Raw genomic sequence first — 27765 nt, 5'->3', positions numbered from 1 at the left:
GTTAAACGCCCAGAATGCCCCTTACTGGCATTTTTTCGCCAGTAAGCTCTTTTTCTCTGCTTTTTGAGCTGAATCCTTCTGTAACTCTGTGAATTCCTTCATTTTTGATACTTGCCTCTGTAAGAACAATTCATACAACTTCCCAATGACTGGGTTGCCTCCCAGCAAGCGCTTCTTTACTGTCTTTAGCTGGACCTTTACCGAGAATCACTCAAGTCTCAGTTTTGAGCATTCCTGCTCAAATTTGCCTTCAAGATAATGCTTGATTCTCTGTCCATTAACAATGAACTTCTTATCAGAATCAGTATCCTGAAGCTCAACATATCCATATGGTGAGACTCCTGTAATCACATACGGACCCCTCCACCGGGATTTGAGTTTTCCCGGAAACAGTCTGAGCCTAGAGTTGAAGAGCAGAACTTTTTGTCCTGGCTCAAAGACTTTGGTTGACAATTTCTTGTCATGCCATTTCTTTGCCTTTTCCTTATAAATTTTTGCATTTTCAAAGGCATTGAGTCTGAACTCCTCTAGCTCATTTAGCTGGAGTAATCTTTTTTCACCAGCTAACTGAGCATCCATGTTTAGGAATCTGGTTGCCCAGTAGGCTTTATGTTCCAGTTCCACGGGCAGATGACAGGCCTTCCCATACACCAGTTGGTATGGAGAGGTTCCTATAGGAGTCTTGAATGCTGTTCTGTATGCCCACAGAGCATCATCCAAGCTCTTTGCCCAATCCTTTCTTCGGGCCATCACAGTCCGTTCTAGGATTCTCTTTAGCTCTCTGTTAGAGACTTCAGCTTGCCCATTTGTCTGTGGATGATACGGAGTTGCCACTTTGTGGCTAATTCCATATCTAACCATAGCAGAGTATAGCTGTCTGTTGCAGAAATGAGTGCCCCCGTCACTGATTAGTACTCTGGGAACACCAAACCTGCTGAAGATGTGTTTCTGGAGGAATTTCAGTACGGTCTTGGTATCATTAGTGGGTGTAGCAATTGCTTCTACCCACTTAGATACATAGTCCACTGCCACCAGAATGTAAGTGTTTGAGTATGATGGTGGGAATGGCCCCATGAAGTCAATTCCCCATACATCAAACAATTCTATCTCTAATATCCCTTGTTGAGGCATGGCATATCCATGAGGCAAGTTACCAGCTCTTTGGCAACTGTCATAGTTACGCACAAACTCTCGGGAATCTTTATAGAGAGTAGGCCAGTAGAAGCCACATTGGAGGACTTTAGTGGCTGTTCGCTCACTTCCAAAATGTCCTCCATACTGTGATCCATGGCAATGCCATAGGATCCTTTGTGCTTCTTCTCTGGGTACACATCTGCGGATCACTCCGTCAGCACATCTCTTAAAGAGATATGGTTCATCCCAGAGGTAGTACTTGGCATCTGAAATTAATTTCTTTCTTTGCACTCTACTGTACTCCTTGGGTATGAACCTCACAGCTTTATAATTTGCAATATCTGCAAACCATGGAGCTTCCTGAATGGCAAAGAGTTGCTCATCTGGGAAAGTCTCAGAGATCTCAGTAGAAGGGAGGGACGCCCCAGCTACTGGTTCTATTCGGGACAGATGATCAGCTACTTGGTTCTCTGTCCCTTTTCTGTCTCTTATTTCTATATCAAACTCTTGCAGAAGCAACACCCATCTTATAAGCCTGGGTTTTGAATCCTGCTTTGTGAGTAAGTATTTAAGAGCAGCATGGTCAGTGTACACAACCACTTTGGATCCCACTAGATAGGATCTAAACTTGTCAATGGCATAGACCACTGCAAGTAACTCTTTTTCTGTGGTTGTGTAATTCTTCTGTGCGTCATTTAGAACACGGCTGGCATAATAAATGACGTGCAGAAGCTTGTTATGCCTCTGTCCCAACACTGCACCAATGGCATGGTCACTGGCATCACACATTAATTCAAATGGCAATGTCCAATCTGGTGCAGAGATGACTGGTGCTGTGACCAGCTTAGCTTTCAAGGTCTCAAATGCCTGCAGACACTGTGTATCAAACACAAATGGTGTGTCAGCAGCTAACAGGTTGCTCAGAGGTTTTGCAATTTTCGAAAAATCCTTTATAAACCTTCTGTAGAATCCTGCATGCCCCAGAAAGCTTCTGATTGCCTTAACATTGGCAGGTGGTGGTAATTTTTCAATTACCTCTACCTTTGCCTTATCCACCTCTATTCCCTTGCTTGAAATTTTGTGCCCAAGGACAATTCCCTCAGTCACCATAAAGTGACACTTCTCCCAGTTTAAAACCAGGTTAGTCTCTTGGCACCTTTTCAGGACAAGTGCTAGGTGATTAAGACAGGAGCTGAATGAGTCTCCATATACTGAGAAGTCATCCATGAAGACTTCTAGGAATTTCTCTACCATATCTGAGAAGATAGAGAGCATGCACCTCTGAAAGGTTGCAGGTGCATTGCACAGACCAAAAGGCATCCTTCTGTAGGCAAACACGCCAGAAGGGCAAGTGAATGCTGTTTTCTCTTGGTCCTGAGGATCTACTGCAATTTGGTTGTAGCCTGAATAGCCATCCAAAAAGCAGTAATAGTCATGACCAGCTAGTCTTTCTAGCATTTGGTCTATGAATGGTAAAGGAAAATGATCCTTTCTGGTGGCTGTATTGAGCCTTCTGTAGTCAATACACATGCGCCACCCTGTGACTGTTCTTGTAGGAACCAGTTCATTTTTTTCATTATGAACCACTGTCATGCCTCCCTTTTTGGGGACAACTTGGACAGGGCTCACCCAGGGGCTATCAGAAATAGGATAAATAATCCCAGCCTCTAATAATTTAGTGACCTCTTTCTGCACCACCTCCTTCATGGCTGGATTTAGCCTCCTCTGTGGTTGGACCACTGGCTTGGCATTATCCTCCGACAGGATCTTGTGCATGCATCTAGCTGGGCTTATGCCCTTGAGATCACTTATGGACCACCCAAGAGCTGTCTTGTGTGTCCTTAGCACTTGAATCAGTGCTTCCTCTTCCTGTGGATTTAAAGCAGAGCTTATAATCACTGGAAAAGTTTCACCCCCTCCCAGAAATGCATATTTCAGGGATGGTGGTAGTGGTTTGAGTTCAGGTTTGGGAGGTTTATCCTCCTCCTGAGGAATTTTCGAAAATTCCTTTACTTCCTCTGGTTCTTCTTGATCAGGTTGAGCATCCTTGAAGATGTCCTCAAGCTCTGATTCTAGGCTTTCAGCCATATTGATCTCTTCTACTAGAGAGTCAATAATGTCAGCGCCCATGCAGTCATTTGGTGTGTCTGGATGCTGCATGGCTTTTACAGCATTCAACTTGAACTCATCCTCATTGACTCTCAGGGTTACTTCCCCTTTTTGTACATCAATGAGAGTTCGTCCAGTTGCTAGGAAAGGTCTTCCTAGAATGAGAGTTGCACTCTTGTGCTCCTCCATTTCCAGCACCACAAAGTCAGTTGGAAAGGCGAATGGCCCAACCTTGACAATCATGTCCTCTATTATGCCTGATGGATATTTAATGGAGCCATCAGCAAGTTGGAGGCATATCCGGGTTGGTTTGACTTCTCCAGTCAACCCAAGCCTTCTGATAGTGGATGCAGGTATTAGATTGATGCTTGCTCCAAGATCACATAGGGCTGTCTTGGTGCAAGCACCTTCTAATGTGCATGGTATCATAAAGCTTCCTGGATCTTGAAGCTTTTCTGGTAAGCTCTTTAATATGACTGCACTGCATTCTTCAGTGAGAAATACTTTTTCAGTTTCTCTCCAATCCTTCTTATGACTTAAGATTTCTTTCATGAACTTAGCATAAGAAGGTATTTGCTCAAGTGCCTCTGCAAACGGAATCTTTATTTCAAGAGTCCTTAGATAGTCTGCAAAGCGGGCAAATTGCTTATCCTGCTCCGCTTGGCGGAGTTTCTGAGGATAAGGCATCTTGGCTTTATATTCTTCAACCTTAGATGCTGCAGGTTTATTCCTTATAGAAGTGGTTGAAGAAGCCTTGTTAGAGGGATTACTGTCAGCACTTTCAGGTATCTGATCACCCCTTGGCGCATGAACGCCAGGATTGGGTGGAAAATGGGCGTTTAACGCCAACTTTTCCCCCTTTTCTGGCGTTTGAACGCCAGAACTGGGCAAGGAATGGGCGTTTAACGCCAACTTTCCTTCCATTTCTGGCGTTTGAACGCCAATAACATTCCTCTCTGGGCTCTGACTGTCCTCAGAGGGATTTTGCATAGTGGTTTGGTTGTCCTCTGTCAATTGTTCCTTGTTTGGCTTTTTGCTCTTCTGAGCAGTGTTATTCAGTGTCTTCCCACTCCTCAGTTGAACTGCTTGACATTCCTCTGTTATCTGTTTGGATATTTGCTGTTTTGCTTGCTTCAACTGCAGTTCTATGCTCTTGTTAGCAACTTTAGTTTCATGGAGCATCTCTTTAAAGTCTGCTAACTGTTCTGTCATCAGGAGCAATTGTTGATTAAGCTCAATTATTTGTTCTTGAGGACTAGGGTCAGTGATCACTGCCATGACTTCCTCTTTTGGAGAGAACTCATTGCTAGAGTACAAATATTGGTTTCTAGCAACAGTGTCTATAAGTTCTTGAGCTTCTTCAATTGTCTTCCTCATGTGTATAGATCCACCAGCTGAGTGGTCTAAAGACATCTGAGCTTTTTCTGTATGCCCATAGTAGAAAATGTCTAACTGTACCCACTCTGAAAACATTCCAGAGGGGCACTTTCTTAGCATACCTCTATACCTCTCCCAGGCATTATAAAGGGATTCATTATCCTCTTGTTTAAAGCCTTGGATGTCCAGCCTTAGCTGTGTCATCCTCTTTGGAGGGTAAAAATGATTCAGGAATTTGTCTGATAACTGTTTCCATGTCTTTATGCTTGCTGTAGGTTGGTTATTCAACCACCTCTTAGCTTGATCTTTTACAGCAAATGGAAACAGTAATAGTCTGTAGACATCCTGATCCACCTCTTTATCATGTACTGTGTCAGCAATTTGTAAAAACTGTGCCAGAAACTCAGTAGGTTCTTCCTGTGGAAGACCGGAATACTGGCAATTTTGCTGCACTATGATAATGAGTTGAGGATTTAGCTCAAAGCTGCTTGCTTTGATGGGAGGTGTACATATGCTACTCCCATATGCAGCTGTAATGGGGTTAGCATATGACCCCAGAGTCCTTTTGGACTGATCAATTCCACTTAGATCCATAATGGATTGCAAATAGATATATTATTTTTTTTGAATTAAACGAAAAAAATAAAATAAAATAAAAGAAAATTAAAGTAAAAATTCGAAAATCAAAAAGAAAATAAGATCAAAGCAAATTGAGAACTGAATCAATTAGTTAATCAAAAAGATTTTGAAAACAGCAATTAAAAAGATATGATTGAAAAATTTTTATGAAAAAGATTTGATTTTTGAAAAGAGGAAAGAGAAAAACAACAAAAAGACACCAAACTTAAAATTTTTAGAAAATCAAACACTAATTTTCGAAAATTTTTAAGGAAAAACACAAATAGGACACCAAACTTAGAATTTTTATGAATCAAAAAGGGACTAAGAACATGCAAATTCGAAAATTAAAAGAAAAACAAAAGCATGCAATTGACACCAAACTTAAAATATGAACTAGACTCAACTAAAAGACTCTAAACCAACAAAAATAAAACAGTCCTAATCTAAGCAACAAGATAAGCCGTCAGTTGTCCAAACTCGAACAATCCCCGGCAACGGCGCCAAAAACTTGGTGCACGAAATTGCAATCACACTTTTGCAACTCCGCACAACTAACCAGCAAGTGCACTGGGTCGTCCAAGTAATACCTTGCGTGAGCAAGGGTCGATCCCACGGAGATTGTCGGCTTGAAGCAAACTATGGTTATCTTGTAAATCTTAGTCAGGAGATCAGAAATTATCAGGATTGATTGTGAAAGACAAAAGAACATGAACTGATTACTTGTTTTGCAGTAATGGAGGATAGGTTGAGGTTTTGGAGATGCTCCATCTTCTGAATCTCTGCTTTCCTACTGTCTTCTTCATCAAACACGCAAGGCTCCTTCCATGGCAAGCTGTATGTAGGGTTTCACCGTTGTCAATGGCTACCTCCCATCCTCTCAGTGAAAATGTTCCTATGCTCTGTCACAGCATGGCTAATCATCTGTCGGTTCTCGGTCAGGCCGGAATAGAATCCAATGACTCTTTTGCGTCTGTCACTAACGCCCCGCCTGCTAGGAGTTTGAAGCACGTCACAGTCATTCAATCATTGAATCCTACTCAGAATACCACAGACAAGGTTTAGACCTTCCGGATTCTCTTGAATGCCGCCATCAGTTCTAGCTTATACCACGAAGATTCCGATTAAAGAATCCAAGAGATAACTACTTAATCTAAGGTAGAACGGAGGTGGTTGTCAGGCACACGTTCATAGTTGAGAATGATGATGATTGTCACGGATCATCACATTCATCCGGATTAAGAACAAGTATTATCTTAGAATGGAAGCAAGCATGATTGAATGAGAAACAGTAGTAATTGCATTAATCCATCAAGACACAGCAGAGCTCCTCACCCCCAACCATGGGGTTTAGAGACTCATGCCGTGGAAGATACACAAAGAAAACGTGTAAAGTGTCATGAGGTACTAATACAATGTCCAGAGATCCTATTAATAGTAAACTAGTAACCTAAGGTGTACAGAAATGAGTAAATGACGTAAAAATCCACTTCTGGGTCCACTTGGTGTGTGCTTGGGCTGAGCAATGAAGTATTTTCGTGTAGAGACCTTTTCTGGAGTTAAACGCCAGCTTTTATGCCAGTTTGGGCGTTTAACTCCAAGTTTTATGCCAGTTCCAGCGTTAAACGCTGGAATTTTTGAGGCTGTTTTGCCACGCCAGTTTGGGCCATCAAATCTTGGGAAAAGTATGGACTATCATATATTGCTGGAAAGCCCAGGATGTTTACTTTCCAACACCATTGAGAGCGCGCCAATTGGGCTTCTATAACTCCAGAAAATCCACTTCGAGTGCAGGGAGGTCAGAATCCAACAGCATCTGCAGTCCTTTTTGGTCTCGGAATCAGATTTTTGCTCAGGACCCTCAATTTCAGCCAGAAAATACCTGAAATCACAGAAAAACACACAAACTCATAGTAAAGTCCAAAAAAGTGAATTTTAGCTAAAAACTAATAAAAATATACTAAAAACTAACTAGATTATATTAAAAACATACTAAAAACAATGCCAAAAAGCGTATAAATTATCCGCTCATCACTATACATGTTAGTGTTCCTTTATCCACACTTACTCAAAGAGTTGTTCCAACTATTATTGAACACATTAATAGTGATGAACAAGATTTGAATGATAATGCTCCAAATGAAGAAACTAACTCACAAATATCAGAAAGAAATGAGTCTCAAGAAATACCATTGAGAAGATCTCAAAGGAAAAGAAAGTCAGCTATTCCAAACTATTATGAGACTTATTTATAAGAAGAAGATATTGGAATATCTAAAGATCTAGTTTCATTTACTCAAGCCATAAATAGTGATGATTCAGAAAAATGGATTGATGCCATGAAAGAAGAGTTAAAATCCATGGAAGATAACAAAGTTTGGGATATTGTTGCATTGCCAAAAGGTGCTAAATGTATTGGTTGTAAATGGGTCTTTAAAGTTAAGCGAGACTCAAAAGACAATGTTGAATGATATAAAGCTAGACTTGTTGCTAAGGGATTTACTCAAAAGAATGGTGTTTATTATAAAGAAACATTTTCACCTGTTTCTAAGAAAGATTCATTGCGTATCATTATGGCACTTGTGACTCATTATGGCTTAGAGTTACATCAAATGGATGTAAAAACTGCCTTTCTGAATGGTAATCTTGATGAAGAAGTTTATATGGATCAACCTGAAGGTTTTCCAACCAAAGGAAAAGGTCGTATGGTGTGTAAACTTAAGAAATCAATATATGGACTAAAACAAGCCTCACGACAATGGTATATTAAGTTTAATAATGCCATTATTTCTTTTGGTTTTGAAGAAAATGTTGTTGATGTATGTATATACCGAAAGGTTAGTGGGAGTAAGTTTATCTTTCTAGTCTTATATGCTGATGATATTTTGCTTGCAACAAATAATTTGGGAATATTGCGTGAGACTAAAGAATATCTTTCTAGAAACTTTGAAATGAAAGATATGGGAGAGACATCCTATTTAATAGGAATTGAATTTTTTTGTGATAAATCACAAGGATTGTTAGGATTGTCTCAGAAGGCCTATATAAATAAAGTTTTAGAGAGGTTCAACATGGAAAAGTGTTCTGCAGAAATTGCACCAATTCAAAAAGGGGACAAATTTAGTCTTATGCAATGCCCAAAAAATGACATAGAACGGAAGCGAATGGAAGGAATTCCATATAGTTCTGTAGTAGGAAGTCTTATGTATGTGCAAACTTGCACAAGATCAAACATTAGCTTTGCAGTAGGAATGCTTAGAAGGTATCAAAGTAATCCTGAAATGGATCATTGGAAAGCTGTAAAGAAGGTTTTAAGATATCTTCAAGGTACAAAGAATTATATGCTCATGTACAAAAGATCTAGCCAATTAGAAGTAATTGGTTATTCAGATTTAGATTTTGGTGGATTTGCTGATACAAGAAAGTCTACATTTGGCTACTTATTCTTATTTGGAGAAGCTGCCATATCATAGAAAAGTTCCAAGCAAGGTGTTGTGGCAACATCTACTATGGAGGCAGAATTTGTAGCATGTTTTGAGGCTACAAATCAAGCTTTATGGCTGCGAAATTTTATTTCAGGACTTGGCATTGTTGACTCAATTGCTAGGCCATTGAAAATTTATTGTGATAATTATGCAACAGTATTTTTCTCCAAGAATGAAGATACTCTAAATGTGCCAAGCATATGGAAATAAAGTATTTTGGCATTAAGGAGGAAGTTCGAAAACAAAGAGTGTCCATAGAACATGTTAGAACAGAACTTATGATTACTGATCCATTGACTAAAGGATTGCAACCAAAGACATTTAAGGAACATGTACATAGAATGGGTCTTGATTCTTCTGAATGATGCTAACACTCTGAGCTCACTATGTTTATTTATGTGTTTTCTGAAAACATTGATAGTTTGTTGTTTCTAGTTAAAGTAATATTATTTTATGGGTTATAACATAATGATCTAGAAACTTTATGGGACCGATATAAATTGTGTTATTTGTGTAGCTTGTGTAGTAAGATGCTAGTGGTTGTAGTATATGGAAGGAAATGTGTCTTATATTAAATGCATGACCGCCATAACTCACATAAAGTATTTTACCATATTAAAGCAATTATGTAACGTGTGAAAATATGATTACACTTAGGCCAAGTAGGAGAATGTTGGAAGTTTATTGTAATTTAAACTTCTGTTGTGGCCTAATTGTAATTATCTATAAACTATTAATGATTTAATCTCATCCGTTAATTCTAATGTTTGATGGACGCATTAGATTTAAAGATAATAACACATTAAAAAGGTGGTACTCTCTCTGCCTCTACACACACGACGTTTTACAGTTTCCACTCTTCAAATATTGAGAAACTGCCATCTTGATGAACGTCTGGAAAAAAGGAAAGAGAGAGAAACCAGTGTTAAAAGTTCAACTCTATAGTAACCAAAACTCTGCAAAATCAGTTTTAAAGTTCAATTCTATCGTAATTAGGACTTGTTATGGCAACCAATCCAGGTATGAAAATCACAACTTTTAAGATCCTAATTAATGCTTCCGCTAAATTAAGTTTACACCATTTAGTTGCGAAAGGTTTTACTCAGACTGAAGGAGTCAATTTCTTGGAGACTTTTTCTCTAGTGGTTAAACCAGGAACAATTCATATTGTCTTGGTCCTAGCTTCATGTAAGAACTGGCCCATTCAGTAGCTTGATGTCAATAACACCTTCCTTCGTTATGATCTCAAAGAAAATGTGTATATGGCTCTTCCCCCTAGCCTTGCTTCAAGCAAACTGGTTGTCGCTTATTAAAATCTCTTTATGGCTTGTGCCAATCTAGCAGAATGTGGAATGAGAAACTCTCTGTTCTTCTTCTATCTTATGGGTATCAGCAAATTGTTTTCGATTATAGTTTATTTATTAAGGTTATTGGCAGTGAAGTCTCTATATTACTGGTTTATGTGGATGATATTGTTCTTACTGGGAATTGTCTGTCTGAGCTGGCTTCCATTAAAAAGAATTATGGATGCTAATTTTAAAATCAAAGACCTTAGTACCTTGAAATATTTTTTAGGTATTGAGCTAGCTCATTTGGCTAAAGGTATGTCTCTCTCACAGCATAAGTATTTCCTGAATCTTTTGGATGATGCTGGTCTTTTGGGTTGTAAGCCGGTTACCGTTCCTATGGACAACACTCTGCATCTTTATCAAGATGATCGACCTCTCCTATCTGATCCATTCATTTATAGATATCTTGTTAGTCGGTTAATTTATCTTACCACAACTCGACTCGATATACTTATACGGCTCAATAATTGAGCCAATTTATGGCTACACCAACTGAGATGCATTACAAAGTTGATATTTAGGTTCTTTGATATTTGGAAAAATAACCCCGATCGCAATCTGTTCTTTCCCAGATCTTCTAATCTACACATATCCGGTTTTAGTGATTCTAATTAGGTGAGTTGTCCGAATATATGACGTTCCTTAACTGGATACTATTTCTTCTTAGGGGATTCGTTGGTTTCTTGTAAAACTAAGAAGAAAACTACTGTTGCACAATCATCTACTGGAACTGAATATCGTGCTCTTGCTAGTTCTACTTGTGAGCTCTTGTGGATTTTGAACTTGCTGAAATGTTTGCATGTCTCTTGTGAACACACTCTGATTTATTTTGTGATAATCAAAGCGCCTTGTATATTGTTGCCAACTCTATTTTTTATGAGCGTACTAAATATTTGGAGGTTGATTGTTATCTTGTTCGGAAAAAAACACAAGTAGGGGTATTGAAATTACTTCATGTTCCTTCTTCCAAACAATTGGCTAACAATTTACCGAACCCTTTCGTCTCAGCCATTTCACATTAATTTATCCAAGCTGGGTATTCTCGATCTCTTCCATCCTCCAACTTGCGGGGGCATATTGAACAAACCTTTGGCCGAAGCTACCAACTCTTCTAAAGATGCACAGGCTCAAAATAAATGATCGTACCCTTACTCTATTATTTTTTCCTTCTAATTTTTTCTATTATTTTATACTATTGCTCTTTTCCTTTTGTTCTAGAAGCTATGAGTCATCACCCAAGAATATAATTCTGTTATGATAGGGTTCTTTAAAGATTTTACAATTTTGAACAGATTTGTTGAATTGTGTATTTTTTCCATCTTGTATATATACTAAAATTGTATCCACTATTAGTAGAGGAATATACAGATTATTCTCCCTCTCTTCTTTCTTCACCTCACTGTCAAAAAAGTTTCTTAAAGGCTTAGATACAGGTTAAGACCCTCACCTAGGCAAAATAAGATAATGTATTTTCTCCTATTTAATTAAAGTGGATCAAATCTTCAAAAGAGGAATGTATCTTCTACGTTAAGTATGATCAAATTTCATTTGTTCTTTCAAATTCACACGAATCAATTATCAAACTCTAGACATCAAGTCTACATAAAGGGGACCTTGAGTTTTCCCTGGTAGGTTACAACTTCCAAAAAGCTTTCACTTATTACTGTCTTGAATTGAAGTGTCTTTACAACTATTCTCATCGCCTTACACACATATGTTGGAAATTTTGTTGGGTACCCAAAAAAATATTATGTTTTGGTAACGTCGTTTGAACATTAGTACCATTTGTGGGGATCATTAGAAAATCATCAGCGAAGCCATAAATGAAGGCATAAAAAACTATTCTACCGCCAGTAATGGCGTGAGAGTGCATATCATCAACGGACACACACACAACTTAGTTGCTAATATGGCGCCACAAGTTGCAAGCTTTGAAATAAGAGGTGGAAATGAGTCAAAGATAGTTGCTCAAACAAATTCGAGAAGTGATCTCCTGTGCTAACTCAAGAAGAAACTATTGTAGTGAAATGTCCATCCCCATGTAAGATAGGTACTAGAGAGTGGTCTTTTTTGCACACGAGAATCAAGCTTGAAAACGATTATTAATCTAACAATCATAGAAGGTGTGAGAACTCCTATGACTGCAAAAATGACAAAAGATATCAAAGGGATTTCAAATGACACCGATGAGAGTCGAGGTAATGAGAGAAACCCCGTTCATAGAGGAAGTCCTCTGGTTATATGTTATTAAGGTTTTCGCAATATTAATGTTTTAGGATTGAGTTTTGAGGTTGCATGTTACAATTAAAGCTATTTCTGTTGTTGCAAAAGTAAGCGGAGCTGTGGATGCAGTCGCCGCTGATTGCGGGCCAAGAGGAAAAAGGTTTCTTGACGCATTTGGTTTATAGTTTCAACTTTTCGAGGTAGGATTTTTCTAAAGACTTATTTTATATTTCGGCATTGTTATAAATGGATATTGATTTAGAAATATATTTTGGTGATGATGTAAGTCTTATGTATTGTTTGGTTTATCTTGGATGAATATGACGGTTTATTAGATTGAATTACTGATTGATTTTGTTAAACTGGTGATTGTTGGATTGGTTTTCTGGAGTTTTGAAAATGGGTTTGGTATATTGGAATTGATTTGATTTTGGAATTGGTTTGATTTGGAAAAGGTTTAGATGGGACTCGAGAATGGTAGCAAAGTCCAAATTTTAGGAGAGATGTCAAAATTTTGTTATAAAATTTAAAACTTTGTTTAAAATGTTATTTAGAGAAAATTTGGAATTTTGAGAAATTGTATTATCTGATTTTGGATTTACTAAGAAAAAAATGAATTATGCTATGATTTTAAGTCATGGAGAAAAGCATTTTTGTTGAGTTTTATTTATTAAGAAAAATAATATATTTTGAATTTGATTTATTTAGAAGAGAATTACCTTTCGATTTTAATGTATTTAAGAAAAGTATTTTGTTTTGAAGTCGATTTAAATATGAGGAGACTTATGTTTTAAATTTGATCAAAGAACTACATTCGGAGGAGTTTTTAGTAAACTTAAAAGTAATTGAATTTTGATTGATTAATTTCGTTTTTGTGACGTCTTGAAAAGAGCTAAAGTATTCTTTAAATTCTGATTTAGTAACACATAACAATTTTCAAGCCTTTGGGAATGTTTCAAATTTAAGAATGAAATTGAAATTGGTTTTGTTTTAACTGATTTGGTTTTGGTTTAAGTTTTACTTTAATTGATTCAAATTTAGAAGCTTGAGACCTTGCCGTGGATTTTAATTAACAACTCTTAGATTTTAAAGTAGTTAAGTGAATGGTTTAAGAATGAATGATTTTTGAGTTTTTCAAAGAGATTTATAATTGATGTGATTTTGAAGTTGTTTGGCGGTTTTGGTTTTAAAAGGGATTGATTTAAGGAAAAAGTGATTCTTGGTGAGATGTAAACTGAATATGTTTTGTTTTTGAAAGAAAATGAGCCAAGAATGATTTTGAAATTGAGATAGAGATGAGTTTGGTTTTGATTGAGACGCGATCTGTAAGTCGCAAGAGTGTGTCTGGCACTATATTCCTGGGTAGTGTGTCGGGCACTATATCCTTGGGTAATGTAAGGACTGAAGCTGAGTATCCCACTCACATCTTTTTGAGTCACAAGAGTGTGTCAGTCACTATATCCTTTGGATAGTGTGCTGGACACGATGTTCCTGAGGGTTCCCATTTTTATTCATGACCGAAATGCGACATTCTCATGGGAATGTGTCAGGTTAGCAGTTGAACTAACAATGTGATATGACAGTCAATTAGGACAAACATTCATCATATGCATCTAAGCGACAATTTGAAAATAAATTTTAATTTTATCCTTTAATAATATCAATCTTTTATGGTAAATAATTATCCAATTATTTTTTAATTATATCTAAATAAATTATTCTTAATGACATTATTTTCATTCTAAATAAATTTATTTTTTTAATTTTATTTTTAGTTACAGTACTTTTATTTTAAGTAAATTTATTTTTATTAAAAGCAAAATAAATAATAAATTAAATAATTATCTGTCGTAAAAATGGAATTATAGAAGAACAAATTAAAATTTATTTAAAAATTAAAAAATTAATTAAATTAAATATTAATAAATTCAGTATATTAAAAACAAAAAGGTATAATTTATATTTTATTATATATGTACAATGCACTTTTTTTTTTTGAAAATTTATTTACTCGCCATTCTACAAGTATGAGTAAAAATTTTGAACAATTTATTTTATTAAAATTCATTACCATTTTACTTGATTTTGTAATTTTTATAAGAGTAATATATTATTTTTGTTTCCAATATTTTTGTTCTATTTATATTCTTAATATTTTAAAATCGTTTTAATTTTATTCCATCATCAATTTTGTTTATAAATTATTAACGGCAAAATAATATTAAAATAATTTTAAATATTAAAAATTTAAATAAGATAATTTAAATATTAAGAATAATTTTAATATTTATCTCAAATATTAGACACAAAATTGTAATTTACTCATTTTTTCTATTAACAATGCTTAAAAGATGAATGTGAAGCATTAACCATAGTTATCAAAACCGAAGGTAATCAACCCGATCATATGACCAGGTTACCGAGTTACTGATTCAACCGGTTGGTCACTAATTCACCCGGTTAATCCGGTCATAACTAAAAAAATATAAAATTACATTAATAAATTTGAAATAATGTCTTAAAACTTAAAATGCGAGTCTTACAAACGTTAATAATCAAATATCAAGTCTTAAACATAATTAATAATCTAAAAGAAGAGTTAATAAACTTGTTTCTAGTATAAAATATGTTCTCAATTTAAATCAATAAGAGCAAGTTAAAGATAACACAATCATTAAATCAAGTCCAAGGGGTGAGCTCAAAGTTGGCATCAACATCTTCATAGGGCAAATTAGGAGCTTGATCAACATTTCTCTCATTTTGATTTGTATCCATATAAAAAAACTCTATATCAAATTACCAATACAGCAACCAACAACAGCATCAGGGAGAATACAGCAACCAGCAACAATTCAACAGATTTTAACTAGCAACATTACAAGAGATTTTAACTAATATACCAACCAGCAACCAGCAACAATACAATTCAAGAACAATTTTAACTAAAATTCAAGAACAAATTAAACTAATATATCAACCAGACTTTTACTAACATACCAATTCAAGAACAGATTTTAACTAATACTAACCAGCAACCAACAACCCGCAACAATACAATTCAAGAACAATACAATTCAAGAACAGATTTTAACCAATATCAACAGATTCCATAATAATAGTCAATAGGTCAATAGCAGAGGCACTGACCTGAGTGAGCACAGGCTCTGAGCTTTCTGAGGACCAGGTGAGGCACCGAGAAAGAACAGAAGCAAAAGCAGCGAAGTAGAAGCACAAGAAGCACAACCCACAAACGACCAATATAGCAACGAACATGGCGAGGTGAGGGAAAAAGCAGTGACGGCCGGGAGAAGGAATGACGCCACGGAGAGTGACGACGAGGGTGACGGAGAGACGAGGTTGGCTGAGGGGGGGTATCAGCGATTCGGCGGTGACTGGTGACTTCGGCGTTGACTGATGAGGCCGATTGATGAACTCAGAGCACGGCGAGGTGAGGGTAGAAGCAGTGACGGCTGGGAGAAGGAACGACGCCGCGGAGAGTGACGACGAGGGTGACGGAGAGACGAGGTTGGCTAAGGGGGGTATCGGTGGTGACTAGTGAGTGGTGACTTCAGAGATATTGCATTACTGCCATTAGGGAGATCAGAGATGTGAGGTGAGGGCAGTGACAGTGAGCTAGTGAGGCAATGGGGGAAGGGGGGATACCCTAGGGTTAGGTTTCTCATTTCAACGAAAAGGGGGGAGGGGTATTAGAACGACGCCGTTTTAGCATCCAAAAAAAAATTTGCACAACCCGGACCGGGTCAAATAACCTGTCCGGATCACCGATTTTTATCAAGATCCGACCGGATGAACCGGATTCCTCCGAGTCAATTGCATTTCCGGTTCAACGTATGACTTGGTCCGACTAAGTGACCGGGTGACCGGGTTTTTGGTCGAACCGGCCGGGTCGAGCCGGGTCTGATAACTATGACAATAACTGTCACGTAATATGTCATTAGGCAAATTAACCTAATAAAAATGTATTTTTATCAATTTTGATTAATTTTTTAAAGAATCAATTTTATCATAATACAAAAATCCAAAGAATAATTTGATTGTTATTATTAATTGAGGTCAATTTAATGGAATAATGTTATATTTAATTTTTTAAATTAAATTAAATTAAATTAATCTAATATAATAAAAATTAATTATAATTAATATTATTTTAATTTATATTATTTAATTTAATTAGATTTAATTTATAAAAAAATTTGGATAAATAACATTATTTAATTTAATTATTAACTAAAAAAAAAGCAACAATTCACCGACAGGCGCCAGGCCGTCCAATGTAAGAAAACAGCCCAGAGTCTCCGATATAATTACAGAACGCGTAATCGCGTTCAACTTATTACATGACATTACTCATTTCTCCTTGTTCGAATTTGATCCCTCTCTTAAAATCTTCATCACAAAAATAAACCATAAAACATCATCGTATACATCACCTCGTAACCGTCAAAAACAAAACACATTTAGTAACACTAATTCAGACAAGTTCCGTTGTCCCACTAACTCGCCTGAGTCAACTCGCTCCTCCCCCAATTCGTTATGCTAACTCGCTGCCTCGGCGCCCGGCGGCTCCGTCAGATCCGCCGCGCCTTCCGCCACGGCGCCGTCACGTTCCTCTGCTTATTCCTCACCGTCATCGTCCTCCGCGGCACCATTGGCGCCGGCAAGTTTGGAACCCCTCAACAAGACTTCGACAATCTCCGTCACCACCTCAACTCTCACCGCCGCGTCCTCGAAGAACAACACTCAGAAAAAACCACCACCACCAGCAACAACTACGCCACCTTCGATATCTCCACGATCCTCGTCGACGAGCCACCCAGCAAGGACGAAATAACCCGCGATCCAAAGGCGCCATACACATTAGGTCCCAGAATCACCAATTGGGACCAACAGCGCAAAAGGTGGCTCCAACAGAACCCTAATTTCCCAAATTTTATCGCTCCGAACAAACCTCGCGTCCTTCTCGTAACAGGTTCGTCTCCAAAACCGTGCGAGAATCCCGTCGGTGACCACTACCTTCTGAAATCCATTAAGAACAAAATCGATTATTGCAGGCTCCACGGGATCGAAATCTTCTACAACATGGCGCTATTTGATGCAGAAATGGCAGGGTTTTGGGCCAAGCTTCCGTTGATTCGGAAGCTGCTCTTGTCGCACCCTGAGGTCGAGTTTCTATGGTGGATGGATAGTGACGCCATGTTCACGGATATGGCGTTCGAGGTTCCGTGGGAGAGGTACAAAGATCACAACTTTGTGATGCATGGTTGGAATGAGATGGTGTATGATGAGAAAAATTGGATTGGGTTGAACACTGGTAGTTTCCTTCTAAGGAATTGTCAATGGTCATTGGATATTCTTGATTCTTGGGCTCCAATGGGACCAAAGGGGAAAGTTAGGGATGAAGCTGGGAAATTGCTAACTAGGGAGCTCAAGAACAGGCCGGTTTTCGAAGCAGACGATCAATCCGCAATGGTGTATCTACTTGCAACTGAGAGGGATAAATGGGGTGACAAAGTGTACCTTGAGAATGGTTACTACTTGCATGGCTATTGGGGAATTCTTGTCGATCGTTATGAAGAGATGATTGAGAATTATCACCCTGGTCTTGGTGATCATAGGTGGCCACTTGTGACACATTTTGTTGGGTGCAAGCCTTGTGGTAAGTTTGGAGATTACCCTGTTGAGAGGTGTTTGAGGCAGATGGACCGTGCATACAATTTTGGTGATAATCAGATTCTGCAGATGTATGGTTTCACTCATAAGTCTCTTGCAAGTAAGAGGGTGAAGAGAGTGAGGAATGAGAGTAGTAATCCACTTGATGTTAAAGATGAGCTTGGTTTGCTTCATCCTGCTTTCAAGGCTATCAGGTTGCCAGTTTCTTCATCTTGATGAAAATGGTGCCCTTTTTTTTTTTTTCCCCTTGGAGGTTGTGATTATGTTCAAGGTTCATATCGGTTTTGTTAATCTTATTATTACCATATAGTATACTATTCAATATTCTTTTATGTGCTGCCAGTATAGTCATGATTTTGATTAGATTGCAGTTGCTTGTAGTGGATGTCAAACATGCAATTGCTGAGGTTCATAGTCTGTTATGGTAGAGCTGAAAATATTGTAATATTTTTTATTTATTTTCTTTTTATTTTGCTGATCATTCTTTTAGTATAAAGTTACTTTGATTTTTTGAAAGAGCAAATGAGATCCCCTCTTCTGCTCTGTGGCTTTATGTTTCTTATATTGGACATTGTAGATTCTTTGTTTGTGGATAAATTGATGACAACACTTATTTAACTATATACCCAAGTTTTTCTTGGAATGTGTAAGCCATTTGCCCATTTTGAACCATCTTGTGAATAGTCTCTTTCTTACAAAGTACAATCGGTTTGTTAGACTGGCAACTTGGATATAGCTTTTATAATTTCATTGCAGGAAATGATAAATTCTTCCTCTTAATTCAAATTTTAACTCGCATATGTGCAAATTACAACTCATGTCAGTGTGTGAATTAGAAGAATTAAGAGGATCTTTAGACATACATCATTAGGACTTAATTAGGTGGCTATATCCTCACTCAATTTTTATAGATTCCTTAAATTGCATTTGCAGTTTTTGTAGTTGTATTATTTTGGTTCTAAAAATATTACAGTTGATGATTCTAATTGATGTGGCAATATGGTAACAGGCTATCAGGAATGTTAATCCAGTGAATCCAATCTAGTAATGGAATGATATTGACAATTTGGCATTGAACTGAAGAACTATCTTATGAATACTTGAATAGGTTTGGCTGTGAAGAAAAATCTTAAGGAGGCATTGAATCCGAATATTAAGTAGAGAAAGGTGACGCACTTTTTCATAATATTATTAAGTTCATCGCTCTGCTGTTTTCATTTGTAACGTAATGGTAATTATAGTGCAACATAACTAGTCAATTAAGGCTTCAAAGATGTTCAACTACTTTAAGGAAAGATGATGTGTACTTTAAGCATACTTCAGGAATGGTAGCTACACACTATGATAAAGAGATTTCAGATTTTATTTTTGAAGAGAGTTTAAGTGGGAACTATAAATCGATTACATTTGATATTTTACTTTGGGGTTTGGATTTGTGGCATTGTCTGGTATTAAGGCTTATAGGATTAGCTAGTTTACGATTTTCAAAGAAAGAAAGAGGATAAAGGGCAGGCACCCGCCGGCCCGCTCCGCCAATGCCCGCGGGCCAAGTATTGCGAGTTTGACGACCTTTTGTGGTGAGTTAAACAGTCCAATTCTAACCAATTTGGGTTGGTCGAGTGTTCAGCTTACTCGTCCGTTTAAGCAAGTGTCGGGGTTTAAATCCTGCCTTGTGCATGCAGCAACTCAATGGTGTTTGCCACATCTAGTCTGCACTGTCGCTTACTCGTTTGCTATCACATTTTATCTCGGTGGCCTCCACATCCTGCATCCACTTCCATTGACTCAATCTTTTCTGTTTATTCTCAACTTCGTTTCTTTTTCAATCTCCGTTTTAGTTTTTTTTTTTAAATTAATTGTTGAGTTGATTATTGAATTAGAGTGGTTGATGATAACAAACTAATAATTTGGGTTGTGGTTGAAAACTCACTCATGATGATGACGGAAAACCATGACAATGGAGGTGATGGTAGTAGTTAAATAGTGGTTATAAACTTATAATATAGATGATAAAATTGACATTTAGTCTAAATTAGTATATATTTTATCAATTATCACTAAATATAGAGGTAAGTAAATTATTTATTTATTTTCATCTGCCATGATTATTCTCCAAACACAGCTCAGTCAGCTCCATAACGTGGACCCCAAAAGAATCCAAAAGGAACATCCACGTCATCCATAAAACGACGAAAATGTGATCCCTAATTTCGTTTTCCCTATGACTATTGAGAATGACACAACACCACCACCACAAGTCCACACAACACACAACACACAAACACCACTTAGTGACCCTCTCCCACACAACACAACACAACACAAATGAAAACAAATTTATGAAAGCGCCACACACACTATAAAACCCTCCAAACCCAAAACAAAACTGTTCCCACAATCCCACCCTTAACACTTATTAACTCTCTCTCTCTATTCTATCTTTGGCGGCTCTCAACTTCCCCGAACCCAAAACCCTAGTTCCGCTTTTGTTCTCCTTATCCCCAAATTATTATTTTATTTTATTTTATTTAATTAATCATGGTGCATACACACGCAAAGTCTTGAGCCTAATGGCTATATAAATAGAATAGATTCATGTGCCCGCTTATTCTTCCTTTTTAACAGAAGAAGAAAAAATTCGGAGGAAAATTAAATAAATACAGGAAAGAAGAAAGAAGAACAACTATCTTTGTTGTGTGTGGGTTTGGGTTTTTGAGGGAGGGAAAGCCGGATAGGGTTTTAACAATGGAGGATTCAGTAGCGATGCAGAAGCGGAAGCAACGAGAGTTTGCTTTGGCATCAGTCTCTGAGCTCTGTTCTTCTTTGATTCCTCCTCCTCCTTCTGAAGCTGGTTCTTCTTCGCCGGGGATTGCTCGCTTCGCCTCCGGCGATGGCTCCTTGCCAGAACTCCAAATCCTCCGTGAGTCCAATCAGGTTGCTCTCAATGTAGATCTCCGAGCTGCTCAGGTTTGATTATTTTCCATTCTTTTGATTTGGTTTCTGTTTATTTAGTTACTAGTAAGTGAAAGAAAACTTAACTAATGATGATGGTTATAATAACAATAATAGAGATTGATTTTTGAGCTGGAATAATGTGTTTAATGGACATATTGAAGTCCCAGATTTGGACTTTTTCCAATGCAGCAAATGTTGTGTTGATATAATATATATATATATATATATATTTTTTTTTTTTTTTTGTGAGGTGTTAAATGTGGGTTTATCTGGCGTTGCAGATATTTAGATTAGGTCCTGTTCAATCGGTTTGCATGGTGGAAGGATCCGATGCGGGCAAACAGGTACAAATGCATCATTTTGTAGTACTATCTGTCTATCTCAGAATCTCAGCTGAGATTGTTTTTTCTTGGGTTGGTTGGTTGGCAAATTCTAGAACAAGCTGATTTATTTTTTCTCACTTTTTTTTGTTATCTTACTTGTTTTGAAGATTTTAGCTTTATAGCTTATAAAGAGTTTTATTTTGTGGTTATGAAGCATCCTTTTCATTTTTGTAACCCGTCTTTTGATTATTTGTTTAATTTACTGCTCTTTCTGTTATTGAGAGGTTTGTTTGCTGCATTGTTTCCTTGCCTATTTCATTGATGTACTGCAAAATAGTTATGCCTTTTAACTGTGCTATTTTTGAACCAGACATCATATTCAAGGGGAGTCGCTATTCAGTTTAGAAATGAGGAAGATAGTGAGGCCTTCCATTGTGTATACCAACAATGGAAGAAGGAATTCAATGTTCAAGGTGCTTCTTTGGATTTGTTTATGGTGTTTTAGAATGGCTTTTGGCAAGCTGTGTTGATTTTGGTTTGATCTTAAAACATAGATGAAGGGGTGCAGCAATTCTTCATTAGGTTACCATTTTTATTTTGAAAAAATGTTAGTCTTCACTCTTCAGCATATCACGTGGATTATTATTCTTTGATTTATTAGATTAAAATCGGATGTCCCGCAAAACTTTGTTGTGCTAGTTGATATTAGTGAAACTTGGTTGGCAGATTAAGTAATTAACTGATTATTATGCTGTTGGTAGAATTGGTTTAATGTCTTGTTAACTGCTTCTGCTGTTTTTCTTTGTCTAGCAAACACAATGGTGTTTGAAGTCAGACTGTCCTGGTTAATCGATTGATTAAAATTCGTCATTTCTTGTTAACTTCTTGATTACATTTTGTAACCCATTGATAATTCGAACATATGTAAATTGTTTATTTGATTATTTTCAACCAGGGAGTAACCTACCAAATGGAACAAATGCGATAACTTCCAAAAGCAAATTCGATGAAAAGATAGAGTCTTCTTCTGCAAAAATGTATTTCCATTATTATGGACAACTTCTGCATCAGCAAAATATGTTGCAGGACTATGTGAGGACAGGTTATATCAAATTGTACTCCAGTGATTTCTTTTTTGTCTGCTCCTTTTTTAGGCATATGTATTTACCTGATGAATTCATTGTTCATCTTTTTTTTAGGAACATATTATGCTGCAGTTATTGAGAACCGTGCTGATTTCATGGGTCGTGTAGTAGTTGATGTTGGTGCTGGCAGTGGTATTTTGTCGTTATTTGCTGCTCAGGTAAACCAAAATCTTAGTTTGCTAAATATACCTGTAGGATGTGCTAAATATCATTGCTTCTAATTTACTGAAAACTCCAGCTGTCTCCCATGCCTTCCCTTTCAAGAGTTTGAATTGAGTTCCTGTCATGCTGTCATTCCTTTGCAGGCTGGTGCAAAACATGTTTATGCTGTGGAAGCATCTGAAATGGCAGAATATGCACGAAAACTTATAGCTGGAAACCCAATACTCGGTCAACGAATTACAGTGAGATTTTTAATTTATAAATTTTTATTGGTTTTCTGCTAAAGTCATCTTCATTAATCATCACTCATTAATTATTGGATGATCAAGGTTAGTATGTGTATGTCACGTAGATCATATTCATTTTATAATCTGCAGGTTATCAAAGGCAAAGTGGAGGATGTTGAGTTGCCAGAGAAAGCTGATATTCTGATCTCTGAGCCCATGGGTAAGCTGATATTCTACTAGCTTTTACAATCTGGAGTGATGCTGATATTTCATGCATGGGTTGTGTTACATTTTACTCCTATTTGTGTCATGATGTAGAGTTAAGTTTTGACATGCAAATTTGAAAATGGGGATCGACATAGTTAATGTTTTGTAAACCACATTGTTGGTTATTCATAATTATGAAGTTCTCTTGTTCCGCAGGCACTTTGTTAGTTAATGAAAGAATGCTGGAGTCATATGTCATTGCCAGAGACAGGTTTCTCACACCTCATGGGAAAATGTTTCCTTCAGTGGGGAGGTATACATAAACTTTGAAGCACTCGTTTTTGCTGTAGTTAATTGTGGGTCTAGTTAGGGCCAGTTTGGATAAATAACTTAATTTAGCTCTTTTGGAAAAGAAGCTTGAAACATAAGGGGTAGCTTATAAATAAGTTATTTTGTGTTAGGTTTTTTAGTCACAAAAGTGCTTATTTTAAAAGGAGAGTGATAAAAAGCTTTTTACTATAGGAGAAGTCATTTTTTTTAACTTCTTCATAAGCACTTTAAATAACTTTAGTAAGTTACGAATTAATTTTAAAAATTGTACCAAACATTAATGCTATAACTTTTCATAAGTTAAAAGTTACTTATGCATCTATCCAAACAGGCCCTTAGTCTGGTGGTGATATGTTTCTGCAGGGATAAGGAGGATAAACATCTCCGCTTTGAAAATGGCATCCATCTTTTAAAATTGAAACCCTCCTCCCCCTTCCCGAATATAATTTTTCCATGTCAATTTAGCAACTACTCTGAAAATAACAGCTATCACTGTTTCAGTGGAAGTTCACAATAATACATACGCAAAATGCTTTTGTAAAATCTCATTTATGTGTATATTTTCAAGCTTGTTTTGTTTTTAAAAAAATGCAACTTAGTATCTGAGTCAGTGTTTATAATTATATAAGTATGCACTTTACATTCTAACTTTGTGGTGTTATCAAAGAACTGTTTGTCTTAACTTCACCTTAAATTCATTTCACTATGTAGGATTCACATGGCACCTTTCAGTGATGAATATTTGTTTGTTGAAATTGCTAATAAGGTGAGTATTGTTTTTCTATACATTTTCTCATACACACCTTTTTCACTATAGTTGTACTTATTTGACATATTTCAATTCATACATATGAGTTATCGCTTCTCCTCTCTCACACACACACGTGGCAGAGAGATGGAGAGAGAATCAGATCATGATATATCATTCTTCTAGTGATAACTGATAAGACAATTCACCACTATTTTCTAACTGCTCTTTTTGTGTAGCTAATATACTTGTTTTTCCACCTTAATTTTACTGATTAATTTTGTCATATCTTTTCAGGCCCTGTTTTGGCAGCAACAAAACTATTTTGGCGTTGATTTGACACCCTTACATGGGACTGCATTTCAAGGATATTTTTCTCAGGTACATTAGCTTGTACTCAGAAAATTACAAAGGATACTAATTGATAATGCAAGAAAGTAGGCACTATTTAGTCTTTGCTGTATAAAACCTTTGGTTAGGGATCCCCTTCCTCAGAGCAGAGATTACATGTAATTATCATTTGCACATTACGAGACTGATAGTGATGTAGACAAAGGAATGCATTGTTAATGTTCAAATTGGTAACTTTACCTGCTTTTGACACCATTATCAGTCTCTGTCAAATTAGAGATTAAAACACAGGATTTGGCATCCATATAGCAAGCTGAAGAGGATTATATTCCTTTTCCAAAGTCATTGCCCCCTCTAGTTTACTAGTTATGATATAGTATTCTCTTGCTTTTCCCCACTTTTTTGCCTCATCTTATGTTGATTGTCATCCTGATGCACAAAGCCTCTTGTACTTCTGTGTACCTTAGTGTTTATTATATGTTCTTTGTTTCATCTTCTCTACAGCCTGTGGTGGATGCTTTTGATCCAAGGTTGTTAGTAGCTCCTCCATCGTTTCATGTGATAGACTTCAACAAAATAAAGGTAAGTAATTAGTTTTTTGTTAAACTGTGTCCCCCCCCCCCCCCCCCCCCCAACACTTTCCTTTTTTTCTTTCAAAATTTTGAAGTCCCATTTATTTTGGTAAATTCCACAATTTTCATGAAATAGGATCATTTTCATCATATTATTCCACCTGACAGATTTTTCTGTTTTGAAATAAATTTCCATCCTGAGTTCTTGAGTTGTCTTTTCAAATATCAAGTGTTGAATTCATTAGCGTTATTTTTTAAACCACTTACAGGATTTTTTGAAACTTATATCCTGCTGTTTAGGAACAGAATGTTTTCATTTGGTGTTATAGTCTTTCAATGATTCAAAAGAATTTATCTAGCAATGTATAGTCATATGACTTGTCATTCTGTAGGAAGAAGAACTATATGAAATTGACATTCCTCTTAGATTTATATCCACTGTGGGTGCCAGAGTACATGGGTTGGCATGTTGGTTTGATGTATTGTTCAATGGAAGGTAACCGTTCTTCTTCCATTAGTACAGCATTCTCTGCTTTGGTTTTCATCAAGGTCTTGCAGTTGTTTACACTTGATTTATCAATTATTTGTCACATAATTATTCCACATCTGCAGTACTGTACAGAGGTGGCTTACAACTGCCCCAGGTTCACCAACAACTCATTGGTATCAATTACGCTGTGTTCTGTCTCAGCCAATTTATGTCATGGCAGGACAAGAAATTACGGGCAGGCTTCACTTGATTGCCCACAATGCACAAAGTTATACAATTTACTTGACATTATCAGGTTTGTCGTCGTCTTTCTTTTTCCCTCTCACTACTATACTCTACATCTGTGCTCCATATAGTGGATGAACACATTTCGATTTGCATTTAGCTAAAATGTGGGGGCCTGGTGCTGAACAAGGAGGGATTCTACAAACATCATCTTGTAAACTTGATCTGAAAGAACCCTACTACAGAATGTCTCAGCCTCAGGTGTATCCAGTATCCCAAGATCAGCAACCTCAATCACTTATACAGACACAGGTAAAGGTGCCATCTATTTCTTATATGTTCAATTTGATTTTAAATTATATAGGTACTTGAATCTGGAGTATAAGTGGGTTTTCATACAGTCAAAGTTTGTCCAATGGAATTTAGAAGGGTAAAATAAGGCTGATGATTTTAAGGAGACCTAGTAAATATGTGCTTTTTTAGGAAGAATTAACAAATGATGGATATCATTGTTGTCTATGTTATCTACAGGATCCTATTGATGAAATATATTTCAACTCATGCTATGCTGATAATATATATTCATTTTAGGAGAATTAACGAAGTACATAAATGATCACAATTCATGTCAAACTGAAAATACCGATTCCATGTTCAATAAGACATAAGGGTTAACCACCGATTGTAGTGATCATAAAATCACGGCCTTGATCTTTTCATCCTTAATTGGAAGTTTGGGAGGAACTTCCCATGCTCGAATTATTTATCCATTAAATTAAAAAGCTGCAAAACTTTGCTGCTTCCTAGGTGGGCTTTCTAACAGAGCAGGCCTGCTGCATAAATTGCATGCTGAGCAATGCTATGCAATCAATAGAATTTCTTTTCCATTTCATTACATTATTTTTGAGTGACATCAAGTTACTTTGGCAGGATGTAAATATCCAATCTCAGGATTTGGATGAAGCTGAGCTAATGCAACAGCCTTCGCCAAATTCATGTGCCCAGATTGACTCCCTCATGCAGAATGCTTAGGTTGATCAAATATTAACCTCAGCTTCTGTTTGTAACATGAATCAGCCATGCTGCAGCAAGTTGGGGGGGAACTATGTCTGTATTTATTTGGACATACCCCGGGCCTGTAAAATTCATCGACATTTCGTTAGCCTAGTGGCTGTGAATTGAGTGGTTGTGCAGCTGATCCTGTATTTGGTTGCACCATAATTTAACAAGCAATATATTTGATGCTTATATACCTGACAGTTTGAAGCTTGTGTACAATTACTTTATTAGTTTAGATTTTTTTCAGCTTTCATTGTAAGATTATCAATTCTGCGGAGAATATCATGTCATCCACACATCCACTTGGAAAAACCGATAAAGGAGAGACGCATACATATTCCTGTTTGTGAATTGATCGACAGTTTAACGTTTGCTAATTCTGTTTAACTTGAAAGCTATGTTGTCATTTGTATCAATTAGCAAGAGTTCAAATGTTGACACGTCAGTGTTTGCAAAAAAAGTTGTTTCATATTCTTGGACCTTGGTCCAATTAACTTGATGAAGGTCCAAAAAAACAGCTAAAATATCCTTGGTCAAATTGACAACACCATTGTTTTACAACATATGTCAAAGGATTTCCGAATTGTTCAAAATTGCAAGAGGTTAGGGTTGCAGCTGAATACTTTCATTTTGTGTGTGCCTCTTGTATTACGGATTTGCTAGGTTGACGTGTTTGTTAGACATATTTTGGACAAGACATTCATTGATATTTGTCTGACTGTGTATGCTATCTTTAACCATGTCTTAATAAAAATAAAAAAATTCTTTTTTAAAAACACTTGGACATATCTAAATATCATTATATGTTAGTGCATCTAGTTTTATTTTTATTATATATTCTTGAAATAAATTTAAAAATAATATATATTATTATTTAATAAAATAAAAAATATTTTAAATATTTCATATAATTAAAAGAAGATATTAAAAATAATTAAAAAATTATTTATATTTTAATATCAATAAAATTTCAAAATATTATTGT

At 36.5% G+C, this 27765-nt stretch overlaps 2 protein-coding genes and 1 long non-coding RNA gene across 3 annotated transcripts; 2 read left to right on the top strand and 1 right to left on the bottom strand.

The window, feature by feature from the left end:
• Positions 1-14790: 14790 nt before the first annotated feature.
• LOC112796438 (uncharacterized) lies at positions 14791-15992 on the bottom strand. The gene is made up of 2 exons (XR_003199167.3): positions 15443-15992; positions 14791-15081 (listed from the first exon to the last, which is right to left on the bottom strand). It is a non-coding gene; the product is annotated as an uncharacterized lncRNA (long non-coding RNA).
• A 621-nt stretch (positions 15993-16613) lies between these two features.
• On the top strand, positions 16614-19351 carry LOC112796435 (xyloglucan 6-xylosyltransferase 2). Its single transcript, XM_025838873.3, has 2 exons — positions 16614-18180; positions 18996-19351. Exons 1-2 carry the CDS (start codon positions 16850-16852, stop codon positions 19018-19020), a joined length of 1356 nt encoding a protein of 451 aa, XP_025694658.1. The 5' UTR covers positions 16614-16849; the 3' UTR covers positions 19021-19351.
• Positions 19352-20276: 925 nt separating this feature from the next.
• Positions 20277-27157, top strand: LOC112796434 (probable histone-arginine methyltransferase 1.4). The gene is made up of 15 exons (XM_025838872.3): positions 20277-20953; positions 21223-21285; positions 21635-21737; positions 22220-22366; positions 22464-22567; positions 22715-22813; positions 22949-23018; positions 23222-23318; positions 24047-24101; positions 24381-24464; positions 24939-25016; positions 25399-25502; positions 25619-25791; positions 25882-26033; positions 26652-27157. Exons 1-15 carry the CDS (start codon positions 20732-20734, stop codon positions 26751-26753), a joined length of 1653 nt encoding a protein of 550 aa, XP_025694657.1. The 5' UTR covers positions 20277-20731; the 3' UTR covers positions 26754-27157.
• Positions 27158-27765: the final 608 nt, after the last annotated feature.

Source organism: Arachis hypogaea, chromosome 4, assembly GCF_003086295.3.
Source record: "Arachis hypogaea cultivar Tifrunner chromosome 4, arahy.Tifrunner.gnm2.J5K5, whole genome shotgun sequence".
Classification (NCBI taxonomy): Eukaryota; Viridiplantae; Streptophyta; class Magnoliopsida; order Fabales; family Fabaceae; genus Arachis; species Arachis hypogaea.
This window is presented reverse-complemented; position numbering and strand designations above follow the sequence as displayed.